Consider the following 20,126-nt stretch of genomic DNA (forward strand, 5'->3'; position numbering starts at 1 on the left):
TAAAACACTTCTATTAAATTTTGTAAATACAAAACTAAAATTGTAAAATAAATAAATATTCATTTATTTATTTATTTTAATGATGTGAATAACTGCCATCATTATTAAAAAAATAAAAAACAAAAATTATATAAAACTTTACGCTTATGATAAACGGAAACAGTTATAATGATTCACTGGTAAAATTCAGCGTAATGGATTAAATCATCCTCTACTTAAATATAAACCTCTACTTAAATAGAAAGGGAATGAAGCACATATTAGAATACCACGAAATTAAATTAAATTCGTTTTATTTTTTTGAAACCACACATTTTAGATATAAAGACAGGATCAAATAGTGCTCAATTTCAATTTTTTCCCCTTTTGAATTTAAATAACTTCCAATTTATACGAATAATTTTGTATAAATTCAACTAAAACATTTATAAACTTAGCTCAAACATCATGCGTCATACGAGTGATAAACATGTGCGAGAAGGTTCACCATCATGCAGTTATTTAGCGATACGGTTCCCCTTCAAACTTTTTAGGAAGCTCTCAATGTTTATATCCGAAGATCCTCCTCTTCGCACCGCAGTCCTCGCATTGTCTCTTAGAGCCTCCACATTTTTCTTTACCTCCATCACTTCGTCACTGAACAATTTTCTGATAGTTCTGGATATCTCTTTCTTTAGTATCAGTCCTTTCCCACCACTCAATCTGTATCCAATTTTCCATTCATCGACCATGAGCTTGCTGTTGGTGAATTGATCCGCCCAAAATGGAAGCCCTACCATGGGAACTCCACCAGCTATGCTTTCAAGCATTGAGTTCCATCCGCAATGAGTAACGAATCCCACAACGGACAAATGGAATAACACTTGCAGCTGATTGCACCATGGAACAACGAGCCCCTGCCCTTTTATCTCATCCAGAAAACCGTGGGGTAAGCTGTCTGAGACTGTTGAAGAGACTATGTCTGGACGAAGAGCCTAGAGGAACAACTGCCCGCTGTCCTTCAAAACCATCGCTATTTCCTCCAGCTGAGCTTTAGTCACATGAACCATACTCCCAAAGGAAACGTATAGAACCGAACGATTAGGCTTTGCATCCAGCCATTCAGAACAGTCACATTCTGTCCAAATGCTCGTTCCAACTCTCATGTCCTTGGAATGTTCACCGTTCAAAAAACCAGAGGGAAGCAACGGGCGAACATGCAGTACCAGAGGGTTCAAATTCACTTCCTTTCTTTCGAGACCGTCAAAAGAATTGCCAAGAACAAACTGTGTACAGAACAAACCACAACAGCGAGTAGAACCCATTAGAGAATTTCAGGGTATTGAGCGAAGAGCGAACCCAATTAGTATTATGGGTATCCATACCAGTTTAAGGAAGAAATTATTGGCAAGAATCGATATATTGAGTTGGAATCAACCCGAGAGCCGAACATCCAAAACTTTTGGTGAAATCCTGAGCCTTCTGACGGCCAAAACCCGCGTGTAGGTGAAACAATACCCCTGCAGTCCAAAAAGATGAATTTAGTTACCATTTGTAGAAAGAAATAGAGAAAAAAATTATATTTAACAACTCTTATCTAGAGAACAAAAACACATGTGTTTATGACAATTTGAAGGAAAATAAGCACCTGTCGGGTAATGGCCTGCAGATCGAGCTGAGATTTCTATCGTAGGAGAAGATGGAAGCTGACATAGGTTGAGGGGCCAATGTAGAACCCCTCGAACAACAACAAAATTCTGTTAAGTCAGATGGGTCTCGGCGGAATATAGTGAGCTCAACATAAATGCAAAACTGCGCCCAGAACAAACCACACCAGCGAGCGGAACACATTAGAGCAATCAGAGAATGGAAGTCAAATTTCGAAAAGCTCTTTACAGAGCTTCAAACCGCGGCTTTGGGGGTTTGGGGATTAAGTCTAAAGAGTTGGCGGCAGGTACTTTTAATGGGTGTATGAGGTATATAATTTAATACTAATTAGTGCTTGCCAAAAGTCAGGAAGAAGAACAGTGCTTGCCAAAAGCCAGGAAAGAAGAACAGCGACAACAATTGGCAAACCAAAGAAACGGAAAAAGCAGTAAAAATATCTTCAAGAGTAACATAAAAGAATGGGAAAAAGCAGTAAAAATATCTTGCCATGCTGGAAAAAGCAGTGACACTTCAAATCAACGGTTGAAAGTGTCTCACTTGATCAAACGGAGCAGGATAAAAGTGTTGACGAAAAAATTGATGCATAGGAAAGCCTATCGGCCTAAATATTAATAATTAATAATAAATATGTATTAATACAATTTTTTATTAATAATTAATAATAATAATGATATGAATTAATTATAACTAAATAAATAATTATTATTATTAAAATTATTATTATTTATTAATATTATTACCTTTTTTGAGATAGATTTTCGGCGATAATCACATCAAAATTCATTTGTCAACGTGTTATGATGAACCACACTTGTTGGTTCAAAACGCGTCGACAAATGAATTCCGATGTGATTATCGCTAAAAACTTATTTAAATTTTTTTGATATAGATCACAAAAACTTTAATTCAATAATATTACTGCTATTATCAAATAAATAATTAATTTATATTACATAATTTAAAATTAAATTATAATAAATAATTAAATTATAATAAATTACATTTAATATTTGATATAAATTAATAATAATTATTAATTATAATGATATTAATAATATTTTCATTATAATAACTGTTTTTCAACATTATTTCTATTATTATATATTTATAATAATAAATACAAATGAAACCTTTAACTTATACCCATCATACTAATATTTTTAATATTAGTTAAAATAATTTCCATAAAATTTTTATGAGTAAAAATACCAATAAAAATTCAAAGACAAGACGGAAACGTCTGCCCATGACTCAGAAGGAGTAAGTAGCGAATCTTTCTTATTTACGACATAATACATTGGATTGAACATTCTCCCAACGCTGTAGTCTGACCAGCTTTTAAATTTGTCCAGGAAATTATAAAAAAATTGATGGAATCAGATACTAAATTTTATAATTATAAATTACAGTTATTAAATTTCAAAATTTTACATTATTAAATTTCAAAATTTTAGTATGCTCCACATGATTTTGATGATGTTGAATTTTTTCCACATCAAAAACACAAATCCAACCCACCTATTAAACTCATTTTTCCAAATTCCAATTTTACGGTGCTGCCGCCTTGCCTTCTCCCAGCTACTGGATCATCAGTTACGTATATGGACTTCGCGTGTGATCCCACGAAAGGCGTGACGTCGGGATTCATTCCAATAAAACATGATTCAACAAAGCTGTCGTTTTCTAAAAATTCAACAAAGCTGTCGTTTTCTAAAAATTTATAAGAAATTTAAACATTTAGATATATATCAATTATTGAGTTATTTTTAGTTTAATTTTTTAGACTTTTTTATGTTGGAATTTGGTGGAAAAATTAGAGGTGAAATTTTGATTTGTGTTATTTAAGTTATTTTTTCACTGTATATATAGATTCAACACTTTGGAAAACCCTAGGTCACTTCGATTGCACACGATTACCCATCAAGCTCGTCATTTTAATAAATTCCTGCCGGATTTTAGAAAAAGTGCAACTTTTTGGACTTTCCATTGCTAGAATCCGGTGGAAAAATTTGAGGTGAAATCTTGATTTGTCTTATTTAAACTAGTTTTTTTGATTGTATATATGGATTCAGCGCCTTGGAAAACATTTAGGTCACTTTGATTGCACAGGATTACCCATTAAGCTTGTTATTTCAATAAATTCCGGCCGGATTTTAGAAACATTTGACCAAAAAAACTTATCGTAAAAAACTAGTTTAAATAACACAAATGAATATTTCACCTCAAATTTTTCCACCAAATTCCAACTCCTGAAAATCCAAAAAATCACACTAAAGACAACTCAAATATCTGTAAATCAATACGAAATTTAAACATTTAAATATATACCAATTAAAGGATATCAGCAATTCAACGTCTGTAACTTGAACGACGTAGAAATTTTCCGTGTATTAATTTCAAAAGCTCCCGTCTATTGAAAATTAGCGTGAAAGTTGTTAACGTGTACACCTGACATGCCTATTAGTTTAGCATAGAATCATTGCACGTGGGAAAGAGGGAATATATTCGCAGGAATATATTGTCAACTACTTTTAAGTATCAATTGAATTTTATTCGTAAAAAAAAAATTGATTATTTAAAATTCAATAGAGAGAAAAATTGAAAGTGTATCTTTTATTGTTATTTAAATATAATATTTTTTAATATTTTAAATTATTAAAAGGAAAATTATAATATTGGAAATAAAAAAATAATTAGAATTGTTTTCAATTATAAATATAAATGTTACGAATAAAAATACATATTAGACCAAATTGTTTAGTTTACATAAAATTCCATATTAAATCAAATGGTTTAGTTTTACATTTATAATGGTAAATAAGATAGTAAATTTTAGAGTTTTTTATTCATCCATACATCCATTTATATATAAATTATATGATATTTAATATAAGATGGATTTTTACACAAGTTTATTATAAGTATTTTATGTTTAAAATAAATTTATATGTTAAGTGTGTAAATATTCTTTTAAAATATATATTTATATTTTTAATGGTTAGTTACTCATTAATTAAATCAAATTCTAATTTTTAAGTTTATCTCGTCTGGATGGGATGGTTGGCTAATAGCTTCCCCATCCGGGTTCGACCCTCGTTTGCATGATAGCAATCAATTTTACTTCTGTACATATGTATATATTGTGAATTTGGGTTAATATATAGCTTCGAAAAAGAGGGACTCACCCCCTCATCTAAAAAAAACTCTAATTTATAAGTTATAGATTTCTACAACATAAATCATAAATTTCTACATTATTTCATATATACTTCATTAAAAACTTGATCAGAAAAATCTTATAATTTTTTTTTCATATATGCTTCATTAAAAACCTGTTAAGAAATATCTTATAAAAAAATTTAGTGCATAAAAAAATCAACCAACATTATCATTTATCAGCGATAATCGTATGTTATTTCCTAGATCCGAAGAGGGTTTCGTAAAAGTAAATGGGATACTGGAATTTATAATTCTGATTAGAAATATACCTGAGTCTTCCTATATTATTTTGTGAACCTAATATCCCATGCGCCATACCTAACTTTGAATCAAAATATTAATTTGCAAACTCTATTGAATCATTGAATTTTTTTTTTTTTTTTTTTTGATTTATTTATTTATTTTTTTTTTTTTTTTTTTTCGGTAGTCTTTTGAATATTTATGTATCCCTCATAATGCTTTTCCACCAATTCAAACTTAACAACCTTGTAATATAATATTGTTACGTAGCGATATAGAGGCTTCAACTAACCCAAACTCCTCTGCTCCAAGATCTAATAGGTGTGGATTAAATAATACTTATTTCTTACAACTTTAATAAACCAAGATTTCTTTCTTTATGTGAACATGTAATGCGAGAAAATTTTATTTCAAGCTTTACAGATTTTGTTTGAGATAATGGAGAATATCTTAGAATAGTGAGTTGGTTCACCAAACCTCAGGATAAGAATTAGTTTTTATTTTTTAGGTTATGGTTCTAACTTCCCTAAATTTGTGATTACTATATATTGTGTGATTTACATGAACAATATAGAGTGTTTTGCAGAGCCAGACTCTCTTTCGTAGAGCTGACCAATAGGTTTCATTTCATTTAATACACAACATTGCATTTTTATCTTGGTATCAGAGCAACAGGTTGAGAAAACCTGTTCGCTGAGTGAGGAACTTGCCAGTTGCGCCTAACGCGAAATCATCGCGTGTCTTTGAGGAAAAACCGTGAATATCACACTGCAGAACTTCTATGCATTTTCATTTTGTCGATTGTCGCAAATATCAAGTGTACATGCGCGAAGATCTCCGCAACTCCATGGTGGATAAGCGCGACGACCGTGGTGAGAGAAGCTGAGAGAAGGCTGTGAGGTCAGGGAAACAACAAACATCACAACAAAAAAAGAGGGGTTGCGTTTTGGCAGTGGCTTCCGAGAGAAGGCTGTGTGGAGGCCGAGGTCTGCTGAGAGAAGACCAGAAGGAGGCCGTTGAAAACAACATTGGAGATCAACGATCTCTGTCTTTGACACAGATATGGGGTAAATCTAACATTTTTTTTTACCTGTCAAATTTTTTTTAATCGCCAAGATGAATAATCAAATGTTTGAAGCATGCTTGAATGAGCATAACAAGCTCGATGGCTCCAATTATGCGAATTGGAAATTCAAGATGCAGACTCTGCTAGAAGTGCAAAGTGCTTGGACGATTGCAAATGGGGATGAGCAGAAGCCAACAACTGGATCAACAATAGTCTCAGATTGGGAGAAGCGTGAGGGTAAAGCAAGTACGCTGCTGAAGATGTCAGTGAAAGACTGCATCATACCACATATCAGAGAATGTAAATCAGCAAGCAAAATTTGGGGAATTTTGAAGGATCTGTATGAGATCAGGAATAAAAATCGTCTTTTCTTCCTGAAGAGAAAGATCTTATCCCTGAGGATGGAGGAGAATGAAAGAGTTGTTGCCTTCATAGCAAGGATCAAAGATCTGAAGTACAAATTGGCAGACATTGGTCATACAGTTGAAGATATAGATCTTGTAACAATTACCATGAAGGTGTGACCAATGACTACCAAAAGTTCATCACTGGGATAAATGCAAGAGAGAAAATCTCGAAGTTTGAATCACTAACAGGAATACTAATGCAAGATGAAGAAAGAAGATCGACCCTGAAGCCCCAGAGTGTCGATCTTGCATTCATGGCGAAAAAGAACTTCTACAAAGGAAAAGGAAATCCGCAACAACAAAATGGAAGAAGCTCACAGAAAAGACCAAATCCGATCCAAGGTATGAATCCGAATAGAAACAAATCTTAAAGTGTTTTTATTGCGGAAAACTGGGTCATATATCTAGAGAGTGCAGGAAGAAGAAATATCATGAAGAACAGCAGAGGCAGAAACGACATGCAAGTCATCTCGCGAATGATAATCATGAGCGAAATTTCAAATTGTTCATGACAGACCGTGATGAGAATGTTGATGCAGACATCTGGTATGTAGATTCGGGAGCATCAACACATATGACAGGGAACAAGCAATGGTTTGAAGATTTTAAAGAAATCAACGACGGAGCACAAATCTACCTAGGTGATGATAGAAGTCATCAGATCAAAGGATGTGGGAAAATTTCTGTCATTTTATCTAATGGTAATGTAAGACAAATTTATAATGTTATGTATGTGCCCAGTATAACAAAGAACTTGATTTCTATATCCATGATTACAGATCAAGACCTTAAAGTTGAATTTTTTAAATCTAACTGCTATATTAAAGATCTGCTAGATGGCATGAAGACAATTGCTACAGGAATTCGAACAGGAGGTCTGTACAAATTGGATGTAAGACCAGCACCAGCTCAAGCTTTAACAACAGCGGGTTTGACTACAGAAGAGTTGTGACATCAAAGATTTGGTCATATCAACTACAATGATTTGCTGTTACTTTAGAAAAAGGAAATGGTAAGAGATATTCCTATGTTAAAACAAGTGTATAATGATTGTGATGCCTGTACATTAGGAAAGATGCATAGAGAAGAATTCCCTGTTCAAATAGAGAAGAAACAGAGAGATATACTTGAATTAGTTTCTTGCTATGGGCTCTTATAATGTATTCTAATCCATCTTTGAAGAAATGGTATTTGTTTTCATGTCTATGGAAGATATATTTTCCATCATAGAGATATGGTCTGCCCAAAACTATACCACATATGTATAATGACATAATGTTATCAAGTTCCACTTCATTTATGAAATTTGTAGTAATGGTGAATTTCAGTCTACACTTTCTAGTTACTTGCAATTATGCATTTTCACACACCCATCCTAATGGATATGGCTTATGATGTGGAATGGTTTCCAAGTTTAAACTTTTGACAATGTTTTCAGAGATGAGATTGGCTTGAGAGCCACTATAAAAAAGAGTATCAATTTTTCCTGTGTTTTGAGATTACCCGTATGTGGAAAAGTTATATCCTCTTCTTTTCGTTTGGAGTTTCATTGTGTAAATTTGAAGTACTAGTGCTAGAAATGGAGTCCTTACCTTTTATCCCCATGGATGTGATTTTATTTTCATCTCCTGAATCAGATCCCAAATCCTGTTGAGTGGTTGCAGCTGTCTTTTGTTTTCCCTTGTTGTTGAATTTCTTTGGTTTCATCTCAGGATGAAGCTTCCAACAATGAGCTTCATTGTGACCCTCCTTGGAACAATGCTTGCATGTTAGTTTCTCTCCTTCCTTCTTAATGGATGAATTTTTCTTTCCTTTCACTTTAAAACCCCTTTCTTTCCTTTACCCTTAAATGGGTTTTCACTACCCTCTTCTGGAGTATTTTTCCCTCTTCCCTCAAGATGAGTGGCTTGCACACAAACCTCATCTAGACTATTGGGATTAAACATAAGGATAGTATACCTTAGGTAGTTGTGTAAACCCCCTATATACTTCGACAACGCGTCTTGTGATTGTAAATATACACCTAACATTAGGGACCTTCTTATAAATTCTTGGGTCTAATCTTGCACATTTTGACCTTTAAGTTGTCTAGATTTCTACCAATTCATGATGGATTTTTGCATATATGTTAGAGGGTAAATCTATCTTTTAATTGTAGCAATAAAATAAGACCAAGAAATTGAGATCTTACCATTTTTTTTTATCTCTTTTTGTGTCTTGGCTTCCCACTATATTAGTGTTGCACCCTCCAGTCTCAAGGAAGCTAGCTGAATATTTGTGTCATCATCTTGAAGGTTTTGAATTCTACAATAGACCTCCAACTGAAAAATTCAATTGTCAAGCTTCTCTGCATTCACTTCACCATTACACATGGGTAGTTCAAATTTTAAATCAAGTTTTAACATGGGTGTTTTACCAAATCCTTTTGAGGTATGTTGATAAGTATGAATAAGGGTTGTATTAGTGGAAGAGGATGAATATTCCTATGAAGATGAAGATGAATATGATGGTGGAGATGGTGGACGTTTACCTCCATTTCCATTACCTCCTCCTCCTGAAGAACCTTCTCCTTTTGGAGGCTTCGAGCTTTCACCATGTATTCTTGTGTTCCTCTCTTCATAGAGTACGTTCACCATCTCTGTCATGTCAAAGAAAGCCTTCCTAAAATCCTTCTTATCCTCTGACATATTTGCAAGCTCTCCTTCATGTGACATGCTTGTTGAAGCTTCAAATGAAATTTTAGGTATAACTCGTGGTGGAGATTGTGGAACTCTTTCTCTCCTTATTTGTGTCCCAACTTCAGGACCTTCAACCAACTTTACTTCTCCTCTCTTGAGCTTCAACCTTGTAAACATCACGTTCACTTGCAAACAATTAAATCTTCCTTGCACAAAGATAACCAAGAGCTCTGTTACCAAACTTGATTTGAATGGGAAAATTAGTTTTGCTATGATAAATTCCTCTTCAGAATATGTAAAAGTGCTTAAGGATTCATGCGGTTAATTGCAAGTTTTATCATGAGTTTTTGAGTGTTTTTATGTAAATTTCTTGTACAAATTAACATAAACAAATGTCTGAACAACAACATACAACAAATAAGAACATCACCAAAATAATATCACAACAACACATGATGAAGGAGTTCACCCTGCCTAGGCTACATCTCCTTGGTTCAGCTTCCAATGGCTTGGCCCTCTCTATTATGTCCAAAAGTGTGAATACATCAGTTTAGAATGCTCAAATAGCTTTAAAACATGCTCTAATGGCTCCAAAATGCCTTAAAATGCCTATATAACCTCTTCCTTCTCCTGAATTGGTAAAAAATTGAATAATTTATGGCTTCCCCTAGCTCTTGCACTATTCGCTCTACAATTTCCCCCAAATCCATCACATGTCCTACATTTTTGCCCCAATTTCTGCTAACGAAGCAACAAATTTCCCAATATCCGAGTGGATTTGTTGGGGTGCTTAAAAGACCTCTAAGGCCTTATTTCAGAAAATTCAGACCACATGGGGGGCCATGTGCCCGGGGCTAAGGCAACGGCCCGCCCCTGTCGGTCGGCCCCCCACTCCACTCCACCCAAGGTTATGTTGGGTTGCACGCGCTCAGGGGCTAGCCCCTTTCCTGAATGGCGCAACACTTCAGTGTTAAATATATGCCGACAACATTAGTTATTAAGAACTAATGTGTGGTGTGTTGGTAATGGATTGGACTTTGTAACTTGGAGGTCACGAGTTTGACCCCTGCTCGTTGCTACTCAGACCTTACCCAATTTTTGGTGGCTCTTGGGCTGCCACGTGGCAGCCTGTGATTGGCCACCTAAAACCGAATCAAAATGTGCCATTTGTCACCAACAAACAGATGCCACCTATCAACAGGTGATTCGACAGAGGAAAAATAGTCAATGCAGGACCACCCTGCCATGTAGCCATGCCCAGTTAGTGTTGTGTCAGCAATACGGACTACTCACTGTACTGCCTGCATATTTTTTTTTAAATTTGCCTATTTAGGAAAACAAACGAAACATGTTTCTGGGAGCATATAGAATCTATTTCGCACAAAACGAGTTGTGCCAGATTCAGGATGAGGAGCACTATGCGGTCATTTATGTTCCACACTGATCCAAAAATTTTGAATTTTGAGAAAATTTTTGAGCACCTGATCAACTGGAGGTCTCTAACTGGTCCTCATCATCATCATTCTGCTGGTAAGCCTAACTTCCAACTGATCGAGGCTTCATCTTGAGAGCTTTATCCTGCTTCCTCTCAACCACCACATCTATAATATCTACCTTTCTCCTCAAGGTTGCACATGCATCTTCCTCTAAAGTGTAGAGGGTCTCGATCCTAACACTAATCTACTTGATCTGACTTGAAACAAAATGCTTGAGGTAGGCCTTCCCATTGTGGAATACTACATCATACCCTTTGTCTACAATCCTCAATTTGTTCATCAACCCAAATTTTCTTGCATCATTGTTATTTTCGAATTGCTTAGTGAGGGTCTTCCACATATCAAAGGGAGTGCCCTTTCCATGTAATTTCGAGACTGTGTGGTCTCTCATGCCCTCTAGGATGATCCTCCTGGCTCTAGCAACATCCTTCTTCCATTGGGCTAATTGTTGTGCATCAGACTGCTGGGATTTCACAACGACACCAATTTTAGCATATTCTAACACACCATTATCATCAAGCACTACTTCGATTTGGTCCTTCCAAGCTATGAAATTTGAGCTACCCTCAAGGGCATACTCAAATCTTAGTCCGTTGAAAGACATTCTCCCAAATTTGAAGAAAAACTATTGCACTGAAGCTGCAAATTTTAAATTTATGAGGGAAAAATTCAAAATATTGGTTCTAATGTGATTTTAGGGCTTTGATACCATGTATAAATTTGATGGAAATTTCAACTGCTCAAGATTTCAAAATGAAAACAAGAAACACAAATTCTACTCTACTAATATGTGAAATGAAAGTCACAATTTAGAACAACATGCATAGACATGCAACAAGCAAAACCACAATTACACAATGATTTCTAAGGGAACCCAAATGGGGAAAACCCCTCAAGTCTCTTTTCATTAATAAGTTGAATAGAGAAATAATTACAATTGCATGCTCAAGGTTTGAGCACCACCTGCAAAGGTAAAAATGTTATCCCTACTGAATGAGGACCTCTAACCAACACTTAGCCACTTTATGCCTCCTCTAGACTCCTATTCCCTTCCTCAATTTTGAGCTAATTAGAGCTCCTAAAAAATAGGAAAGGTCATTATTTCATTGCGTAATTCCCAAGTATTGATCAATTGCCTGCATGCCTAATTTTGTACACTCCACTGGTATACAAATAATTTGACATTAGCCTTAATTCCTCCACTCCAGCTGAGCTATTTTGGGATGACTGACCAGTTAACTGACAAATCTCTGAGTTAGACTACTGGCTCACTACTCAACTGAGCTTCAGCTGACTCTATTGATCGTTAGAGGTCAATTAAAGGAATACAACTGAAAATAGCTGAACTAGATTGCTAAAATTTACCAATCACAACATGCATGACTGAACTCCAAGCGCACTAACTCGAATATACTAAGATAACTGAGTGATAAGAGCCATGTCACACTAGTTAACTGCCGCCAAGTTGTACCGTTGATGTGGAAATCCAATCTACTCAATTTGACTAAGGCTAAAGCCAAATTGAGCCTTTCTTGCTACACTTTCTAACAGTTATGTGATGTTATGTTATGTAAACATTTTGACTTGATCAAATTAGATAACAATAAAATTAAACGTAAAATACAATTAAAAAAATAAAATTAATAGTTATAATTATTAATTAAAACATTTTGATTAGGTCAAATTACATAAAAATAAAAATAAAATAAAATTAATAATTATAATGATCAATTAAACCAGCTTAGATCCATCTTAATTCCAGATCCACCAAGCGCTGAGGCGATCAAATCTTTTGAGGTGCAAACTTCTTTTGAGTAAAAAGATATTTGATTAAGAGATAAGATGGATCTAGGCTAGTGAAAGAATTTGGAAATTTACGATTTTCATGTAAAATAAAACCTCAATAATTAATTTGTGGCAAAATATTAATTTCAATTTACTGTTATCACAAAAAATACACTCATTTCTACACGATCTTCCAATTGCAATTATACTTATTTCAAACCATTATTTTTGTCATTCAATCTATATTGGTAGCCAAGAGTATGCTTGTTTCCACATTATTTTCTAATCACAATAGTACTATATTTTAAGCCAAACTTATACTAGAAGCTATTTTAATACTAATATGGTTTATTAGTAATTTAGTACCAAAATGTAAATATTTGTTACCAAAATTTAGTACTACCTCAAAGGGACTATAGTTTTAAAGAATTGTTCGGACCTTTTTTATAATGAATTCCATCTCTACTAACATATTAGGTCCCAACATTAGCTTATCCTTTGGGTTATTCCAATTAATGGGTGTTTTGCATCTTCTTCCATATAAAACTTCAAAAGGGCTAATTTTTAGTGATTCATGATCAAACAATGTAAACTTTGAAACGGGAACTATAAAATCAAAACGGGAACTCTGGCCAAAAAACCCCAAAAAAACATCAAAAACAGTGCTAAAAACGAAAAGTGTGTATACTGGAACGATGTTTTTTTTTAGGTGTTAATTTTGAACGTGTTTTAAAAATGGCAGTGACTACGAAATTTTCGTGCAAAATATAACTTCAAAACGAAAGTGTTGATAGTGGAATAATGATTTTTTTTTTAGGGTCAATTTTCAAACTTTTTAAAAAATGCTAATAAAACCAATTTTTTATGTCTCAAACAAAGTTAAATTTTAAGGAAAAAACACATTAATGTTTCTGGTAGAATATCATTTTTCTTTCCTAAGTATAAATTTAACATGTTTTCAACCACAACATGCTAGATACAAAAGAAATTGAAAATTTTTCAACTATAAAACTAAAAAAACATGACATTATGAACAAATTATATCACTGAATGAATTCAAAAGTTTTTATTTGTATACTGAATAAAACAGACATTATATCTCTAATTTGATATTGCATTGTAGATATTTAAACAATAAAATTTATCATACTTAAGACATAATCCAACAACATAAAAATGCTTCATAACTTCTCATTTAACAAAATATGGAAAACATTAATTTTATTTGAAGATACGATGCATACATCAGTTATATAAACTGTCTTAAACAATTATTCAAACTCAATCACCCAATAACCGTGGGTAGGCCGTCGTCGTGCCCCCTTCCCCCAACCCATTACCGATTTTTCCCATTCACCCATGCCCTCTTCCCCCTTCTGCCCTACCCATGCGCCAACCCTTGCTACCCCCAACTCACCCACCCATGCACCATTTCCCCAACTCTTCCTTCCCTACCCCACAACTCTCCTCCCCATAAGCCCACCCCCTAACTCCCATTCCCCTCCAATCTCAACTCCTCCCCCCCTTCCTTAACGTCGGCCCCATGGGCCTCGCGCCCTACCCCCCTCCACCCTACCCTTACCCACCCCCCACCCTTACCTTACCCCCCACCCCCCGCCACCCCCCTACCCTTACCCTACCCCCCCCCAACCCCTACCCCCCACTACCCCCCACCCCCCCCCCGGCCGCTGCCCCCCCCCTCCCACCCCCTACCCTTACCCCCCCCTGCCCCCTACCCTTACGTCCCCCCTGCCACCCCCCCCCCCCCCCCCCCACCAACCCCCTGCCCTACCCCTTACCACCTTCCCCCCCCAACCCCCTACCCTACCCCCCTCACCCCCCACCCCCCTTACCCCCCCGCCCTACCCCTACCCCTACACCCCCCCTACCCCACTTACCCCCTACCCCCCACCCCCCTTACCCCCCCCCCCCTACCCCCTACCCCCCCTTACCCCCCTACCCCCCTACCCCCTGCCCCCGCATTCCCCCCCCCCCCCGCCCCCTCCCCACCCCGCCCATCCTCGGCCCCCTCCCCGGCCGCGGCCCACCCCACCCCCCCCCCGCCCAGCCTCCCTCCCCCCCCCCCCCCCCCCCCCCCATAATGCAGAATATTTTGGACGAGAAATGGAAGCGATCAGCAAAGCAAGTATTTTGCAAACTATAAAGGAAAACTTTCAAATTAATTATGACATGTTTGTTTCGTGCGCAGGAAAGATGGTTTCAATTGTATAGGTTTGGCTCCTTCCAAAGAGGTTCGTGAAGGAATTAGTCAAAAGAATTGAGAGAGATAAGTTTCAAAGAGCATACCAAACCAGACTTCATTTATTTAATGGACAACCCTGGGATGCTAGAGGAAATTGAAGTCATCACGAAAAATTCCAGCCAAAGAAAAGTTAAAGCAAAGGGTTAAAGACCTCCTAGATAGGAGTCCGGGAATATTTTGTTCTTCGGGAGTCTCATGCAGGAGCATCGGCAAGCTTTTATAAATTTTATTACATATTACTATTTCTTTTTAGGAAGTTTGATTACTCATGTAATGATTTTACTTTTGTAATAATTAGTTGGACTCTAGAAACATTATCGTTGAATATTATGGATTAGGCTAGAGAAAAGAATTGCCTTGCTTTTGATTTTTCCAAATTAGTTACTAAAATAATGGGTTTTATCCACTTATTATGGATCTTGATCCTATTTTAGATTTATAATGATTTTTATAAATTAGTAAGTATGTGGAGAACTATAGGAGCATTGGAAGTATGAGTGTAAGAACAAGAGAAAGTTAATTATTTCCATTATGAATCCTCTCTTGATTCATAGAAGGAAAAACTATCTTACTGTAATATTCCAAGTAAATTTGATGCATATTCCAAGTAACCATTTTGATCGTCTAAAAATTTGTATGTGAGTGTGGGAGAGGTGTAAATGATAATGAGGATAATATTATATTGTAAATATTATGATCTTTAATGAATATTATATATGAGTTTTTGGTGCAATTGTTGTGTGAGTTTTAAAATTTGTGGATTAGAATTTACAGTTTGTTGCAACTTGCATCAATTGACCTCATTGCTAGCAATGTAGAAAACAAATTTGATATAAATATTTGAACTAATAGGTTTTAATATAGATCATCCTCATAGACAACTACATTTAGAATAAAACACTTAGTGAGATTGTCATAAGTTGAATCCAAAAGCCAATAATCATAGTTGTCAACATTTTAAAGATGCTATTGTTCAAACTTCTGAAAGAAAATATAGAGTTGACATTGGTCAATGAAAAAAATTTCACTTATTTAGATCTTAAAACTTAGTTTTAGTAAATTCACTTGGTTAATAATGGATGTTTGGCTAATGGCCAAATTTTGCATGTAGTTATGAATAATGAAAGTTAGAATATATAGAAAATAATAATCTAAAATATATTCTTATGGATATTATAGAGCAGCCATAACTATGTTTACTTCATTGTTATTGGTAAAGAAATGACGTTTGAGTAACTTATAAATATAAGTAGCATATGACATCTAGTCAATGAATGATTAAATTGCTTGTGATGAAACATCTCCTTGACATGTATAATATTGTATTCATGGACTCCATATTTATGAGGATTTATTGTTTACAAATCCTATCTTTGTGTCTTGTATTTTTAAAATTGGTTTTGGGAGAGGAGAGAGGTATGGCAATTCCATATGGTAAGGGATGTGATCATAGATCTTCTCTTCATAAGTGCATCTTGAGAGGAGTACTCATCTTGTTATGATTTTGACTCACTCAATAATGAGAATGAGAAGGGAAAATGACTAAAAACTAATTTAACCAAAATGTGTTGAAATTATTTGGATTTGGATTAAATCTAATTAACAAAAATAAAAAGGAAAAGAAACATACTTCAATTCAATTATTAATTCACCACAAAATCCCACGAAAGGAACATTCACTTTGTTTGTTTGGAATGAGATTCGTGCCTAATTCATGCACCATATATTTTTTAGGAAATGATATCGGTCAAAACTAATATGTAAACACTCATAGAAAATTACTAACATCATCATCATCTCATCCACGATGGACTATTAATCTCATTATTTATCTAACTTAAATCAATAGTGGTTAACCTCTAAATGGGTTGTAATAGTGTTCTGCCTCTATATGTGAGTTGTAATAAATACCCATAAAATTATCCGTCCACATAATGGTGACCCTCTTTTTCTTCCTATTCCAACATTCTTCAAAAACACCATTTTATATTATATGAAAGTTACACTACACTACACTACGTTTGAGTTACGAGTTTCCGGGAGTTCCCAATACGGAGGTAGGAGACATTGAAACTTCGAAAACGCACATGAGATGGAAGCCCACAAAAAGAAGGTGCTCTCACAAATGTTTTCATGGCCAATGTTGTTTATTTATTTATCGTCTAAATAGCAGTCTAGTTCTTAGAGAATGGTTTGTAATTCATGCAGATGACTCTTCTTGTGACCGAGATCAATCGCATGGCAGAGGAGAATCGCAAGCTCAACTCTTTGTTGAGGCACATGATAACTAACTATGAAGATTTGCAGAAGCAAACCAAGCGCGTTGATGGAAGCCATGTATTTATGGTTTTGGGAAGCTTATAACTAAGCCTTGGGATTCAATGAGGCTTCAAGAATCTCAAATGTTCTAATGCTTTTTCTTTTTGATCTCGTAGATATTCAGTCCAGAAAATTGATCAGAAGACAATTTCAATTTCAGAATATTGTCTCGAAGATCTGATAATACCGACTCCAGCGCTGTAGTTTCCCATCACCCTTCCGATTCTCATGAACAAGTTGGGGATAAGGATGGGAAGAACACCAGATTTATGGACGATCAGCAGCGGCCTTCCCATAAGAGGAAGATAAATCACTTGCAGTTGGATCAGTTTCAGAACAGGATGATTAATCCGTCCATGGAGGAGTCACCAACGAAGAAGCATCAGAGGCTCAGCAACGACTCCTGGGAGCAACCGGCGCACGTGACCAAAAAATCGTATTCGTGTGGACATGATCTGCAACATGTCTCATTTTATATTATATGAAAGTTACACTACCCTTGCGGGCGCGCAGCGGCACCCTCGGGCCGCCCCGCCCCGCCCGACTGGCGGGGCGGGGCGGCCCGGGGGTGCCACTGCCGGCGCGCAACGCCACCCCCCGGCCACCCCGCCCCGCCCGACCGGCGGCGGGTCGATTCCCGGAATCGACCCGCCACCGGTCGGGCGGGGCGGGGTGGCCCGGGGTGGCGTTGGCGTCTTGATATCACATCCCTCCACACGAATGGCAGGTAGTAGCAGCGGCGTTGGGAGAATGAATTGTGGCGGTCTGGACGCAGTCATTCAATAGAAGCACAAAATCGATGTGTTTTAAGTGGATTTACTGGTACTGAACGTAAAATTAAAGGGTTACAATTGTCCACGGTACAAGTGCTGGAAAAATATCAATCTCTAAAAGAAAAACTGGCGAGGCAAGATGATGAGGTGGAGGCCCTACCTGGCCATAGAATGGATCTCCATGACCAAATTAATCTAATTGAAAAGGCCAACTAAGCGAGAGGGATGATACAACTCGGACTCGAGAAGAGTAGCGCCTCGACCTAAACAGGGTAGCAATGGAGGAGGAATATAAATGTAATTGTAGGTTGCCTTGCAAATCTTGCTTTTTGCTCAGTCGTTTCTTTCATATATGTATAGCTTCAGGAATGTTTTGAAATTTGCCATAATATGTAATTCAGTTACGTCATTAGAACTCCTTGGCTATATGGAATTATATGAGGATGTTCGTTTTGTAAACTTTCCAGGTATATGTTATGATAGGGTCCAGATTTAATGACAATCTTACTATATGTTATGATAGGGTCCAGATTTAATGAAAATCTTACTTCTGTTTTAAAAAAAGAGTTTGGGCATACTGTTTTTAAAAGTTGCTTAAGATACACATTGTGGCAAATCATCAAAGTTTTTATATTCGACTAATTTTATAATAATTTTTTTCTAAAGACTTAATTAATATTGGATGTATTTTTTCTCAAGGAGGGTGTTCAGGAGCGCGTTCCCCTGCTTTGGAGAAAACTTCATATCAGGGAATGTCTCTAACACGCCGATTAACTGTGAACGAACCATGGAATATGAAGCTATCAGAATCCCCAAAAAATGAACAGGGTATTGCCAAGGTTCAACGTAACGCCATATAAAACAGCCGAGGGCAGATGCCGCTAAATTCAGCCCTAGCAAGCCCACTGGTGGTTGTAATCCTATCAAAGGGGATAAGCATTCCGGTGTAAGGGGAGGATATTCTCTCATTGAATATGAAGTGGAATGGTTGCCCTGTCACTGGCAGGAGGCGACGCACACCTACCTATTTAGTAGGTAGAAGAGTCAAATGGCAAGAGGCAACGCAAACCCACGTATTTTATTGAGGATTCCCGGAATAAAACAGGCCTTAGTCAATTTTTTTTTGAATTCCCATGTTCATCTAATTCTGGAATATTCGGGGAATGGAGTCAAACCCATGTATTTTATTGAAGATTCTGGAATCTTCAATAATAATAATAAGTAATATAAATGAATCGAAGAAACGGATCCACAAATATATATTTCATGTATGATAGACATGGAAATAGAAAAATGTCGTATACCTAAAGTTAAAATATGTATAAATAATGGACACATCGGTCTTCCTTCGACATAAATCCGAAATCTCATTTACATTCCGCTTGCGTGTTTGGATTCTTTTCGAGGCACAGTACATCACTTGGTCGCATTGGGATCTGCCTGCATTTAGCAAAATATGGAGCGTGCAAGAATTGAGCAGCTAACACAGCAACTATGGGGGCGGCGAATGGAGCGGTTAAGGTGGCTCCAACGAGAGGACGAGGCATCGGTTGAGTCAAAGTCGCGGAAAAGATTACATAAAACATTGCTGTTAGCGCCTGAGGAGAAGGAGAGAAAGGAGGAACCAGATATAAGGTCATGGTGGCGCCAAAGAATGGAGTTAGAAGAGAGAAATCGAATGTCTGCTTTCCCAATGCAAGACCTAAGGCAGGTCATAAGGCAGCTGCTCAGAGAATCCAGAGTTATCGGAGACATTGTCAACGATTTCCTTCCATGTGTGGATTTGAATGTAAGATTCTTCAATAAAGAAATTAGCTTGGGTGATCATGTATCCCGTGATGATGTCCAAATCGAACCTCTGGACATCGAGGACAAAAAAATCAGCTCCGAGACACTGACTGTAACGATGAACACCACATACGTGTTTGTAAGTAGTTTTAATCCTCTTTCCACATTATCCTCCTCCCCTATAATGTTTCCATATTTTATTATTAATTATATCAAATGAAAATTCATATGCGGCCAGGTTATGACGGAACTTGGAACTGTTTGCGAGTCTTTGCTCTGGTATGCTCTAATACTCCTCATCTCAGATTGAATTTCTCAGTATAATATAATAGCGCCGGGAACCTCTTAATCTAATAACCCCATTTATCGCTACTCCTAATTACAGGTTGACTGCCGTTTCTTTTTATGTAAACCCATTTACTGATCAACTAATCGGAGGTATCAT

At 36.4% G+C, this 20,126-nt stretch overlaps 1 protein-coding gene across 1 annotated transcript; it reads right to left on the bottom strand.

Moving 5' to 3' along the window:
* Positions 1-497: 497 nt before the first annotated feature.
* LOC149231734 (UDP-glycosyltransferase 74E2-like) lies at positions 498-3,295 on the bottom strand. Its single transcript, XM_089381729.1, has 5 exons — positions 3,166-3,295; positions 2,857-2,974; positions 1,418-1,499; positions 1,074-1,265; positions 498-974 (listed from the first exon to the last, which is right to left on the bottom strand). Exons 1-5 carry the CDS (start codon positions 3,293-3,295, stop codon positions 498-500), a joined length of 999 nt encoding a protein of 332 aa, XP_089237855.1.
* Positions 3,296-20,126: the final 16,831 nt, after the last annotated feature.

The sequence above is a fragment of the Pinus tabuliformis genome, chromosome J (genome assembly GCF_031772625.1).
Source record: "Pinus tabuliformis cultivar Carrire ecotype Pingquan chromosome J, CPIR1, whole genome shotgun sequence".
In the NCBI taxonomy this organism is placed as follows: domain Eukaryota; kingdom Viridiplantae; phylum Streptophyta; class Pinopsida; order Pinales; family Pinaceae; genus Pinus; species Pinus tabuliformis.

What these genes read in the sequence shown, in the direction of transcription:
- LOC149231734 (XM_089381729.1), bottom strand. Translation starts at nt 3,295, where the DNA reads ATGAATCCCGACGTCACGCCTTTCGTGGGATCACACGCGAAGTCCATA. An exon ending in TGGAAAAATGAGTTTAATAG is followed by an intron (nt 2,975 to 3,165) that starts GTGGGTTGGATT and finishes AAAGCTGGTCAG; the next exon opens with ACTACAGCGTTGGGAGAATG. An exon ending in TTTGGATGTTCGGCTCTCGG is followed by an intron (nt 1,266 to 1,417) that starts GTTGATTCCAAC and finishes TTCTGTACACAG; the next exon opens with TTTGTTCTTGGCAATTCTTT.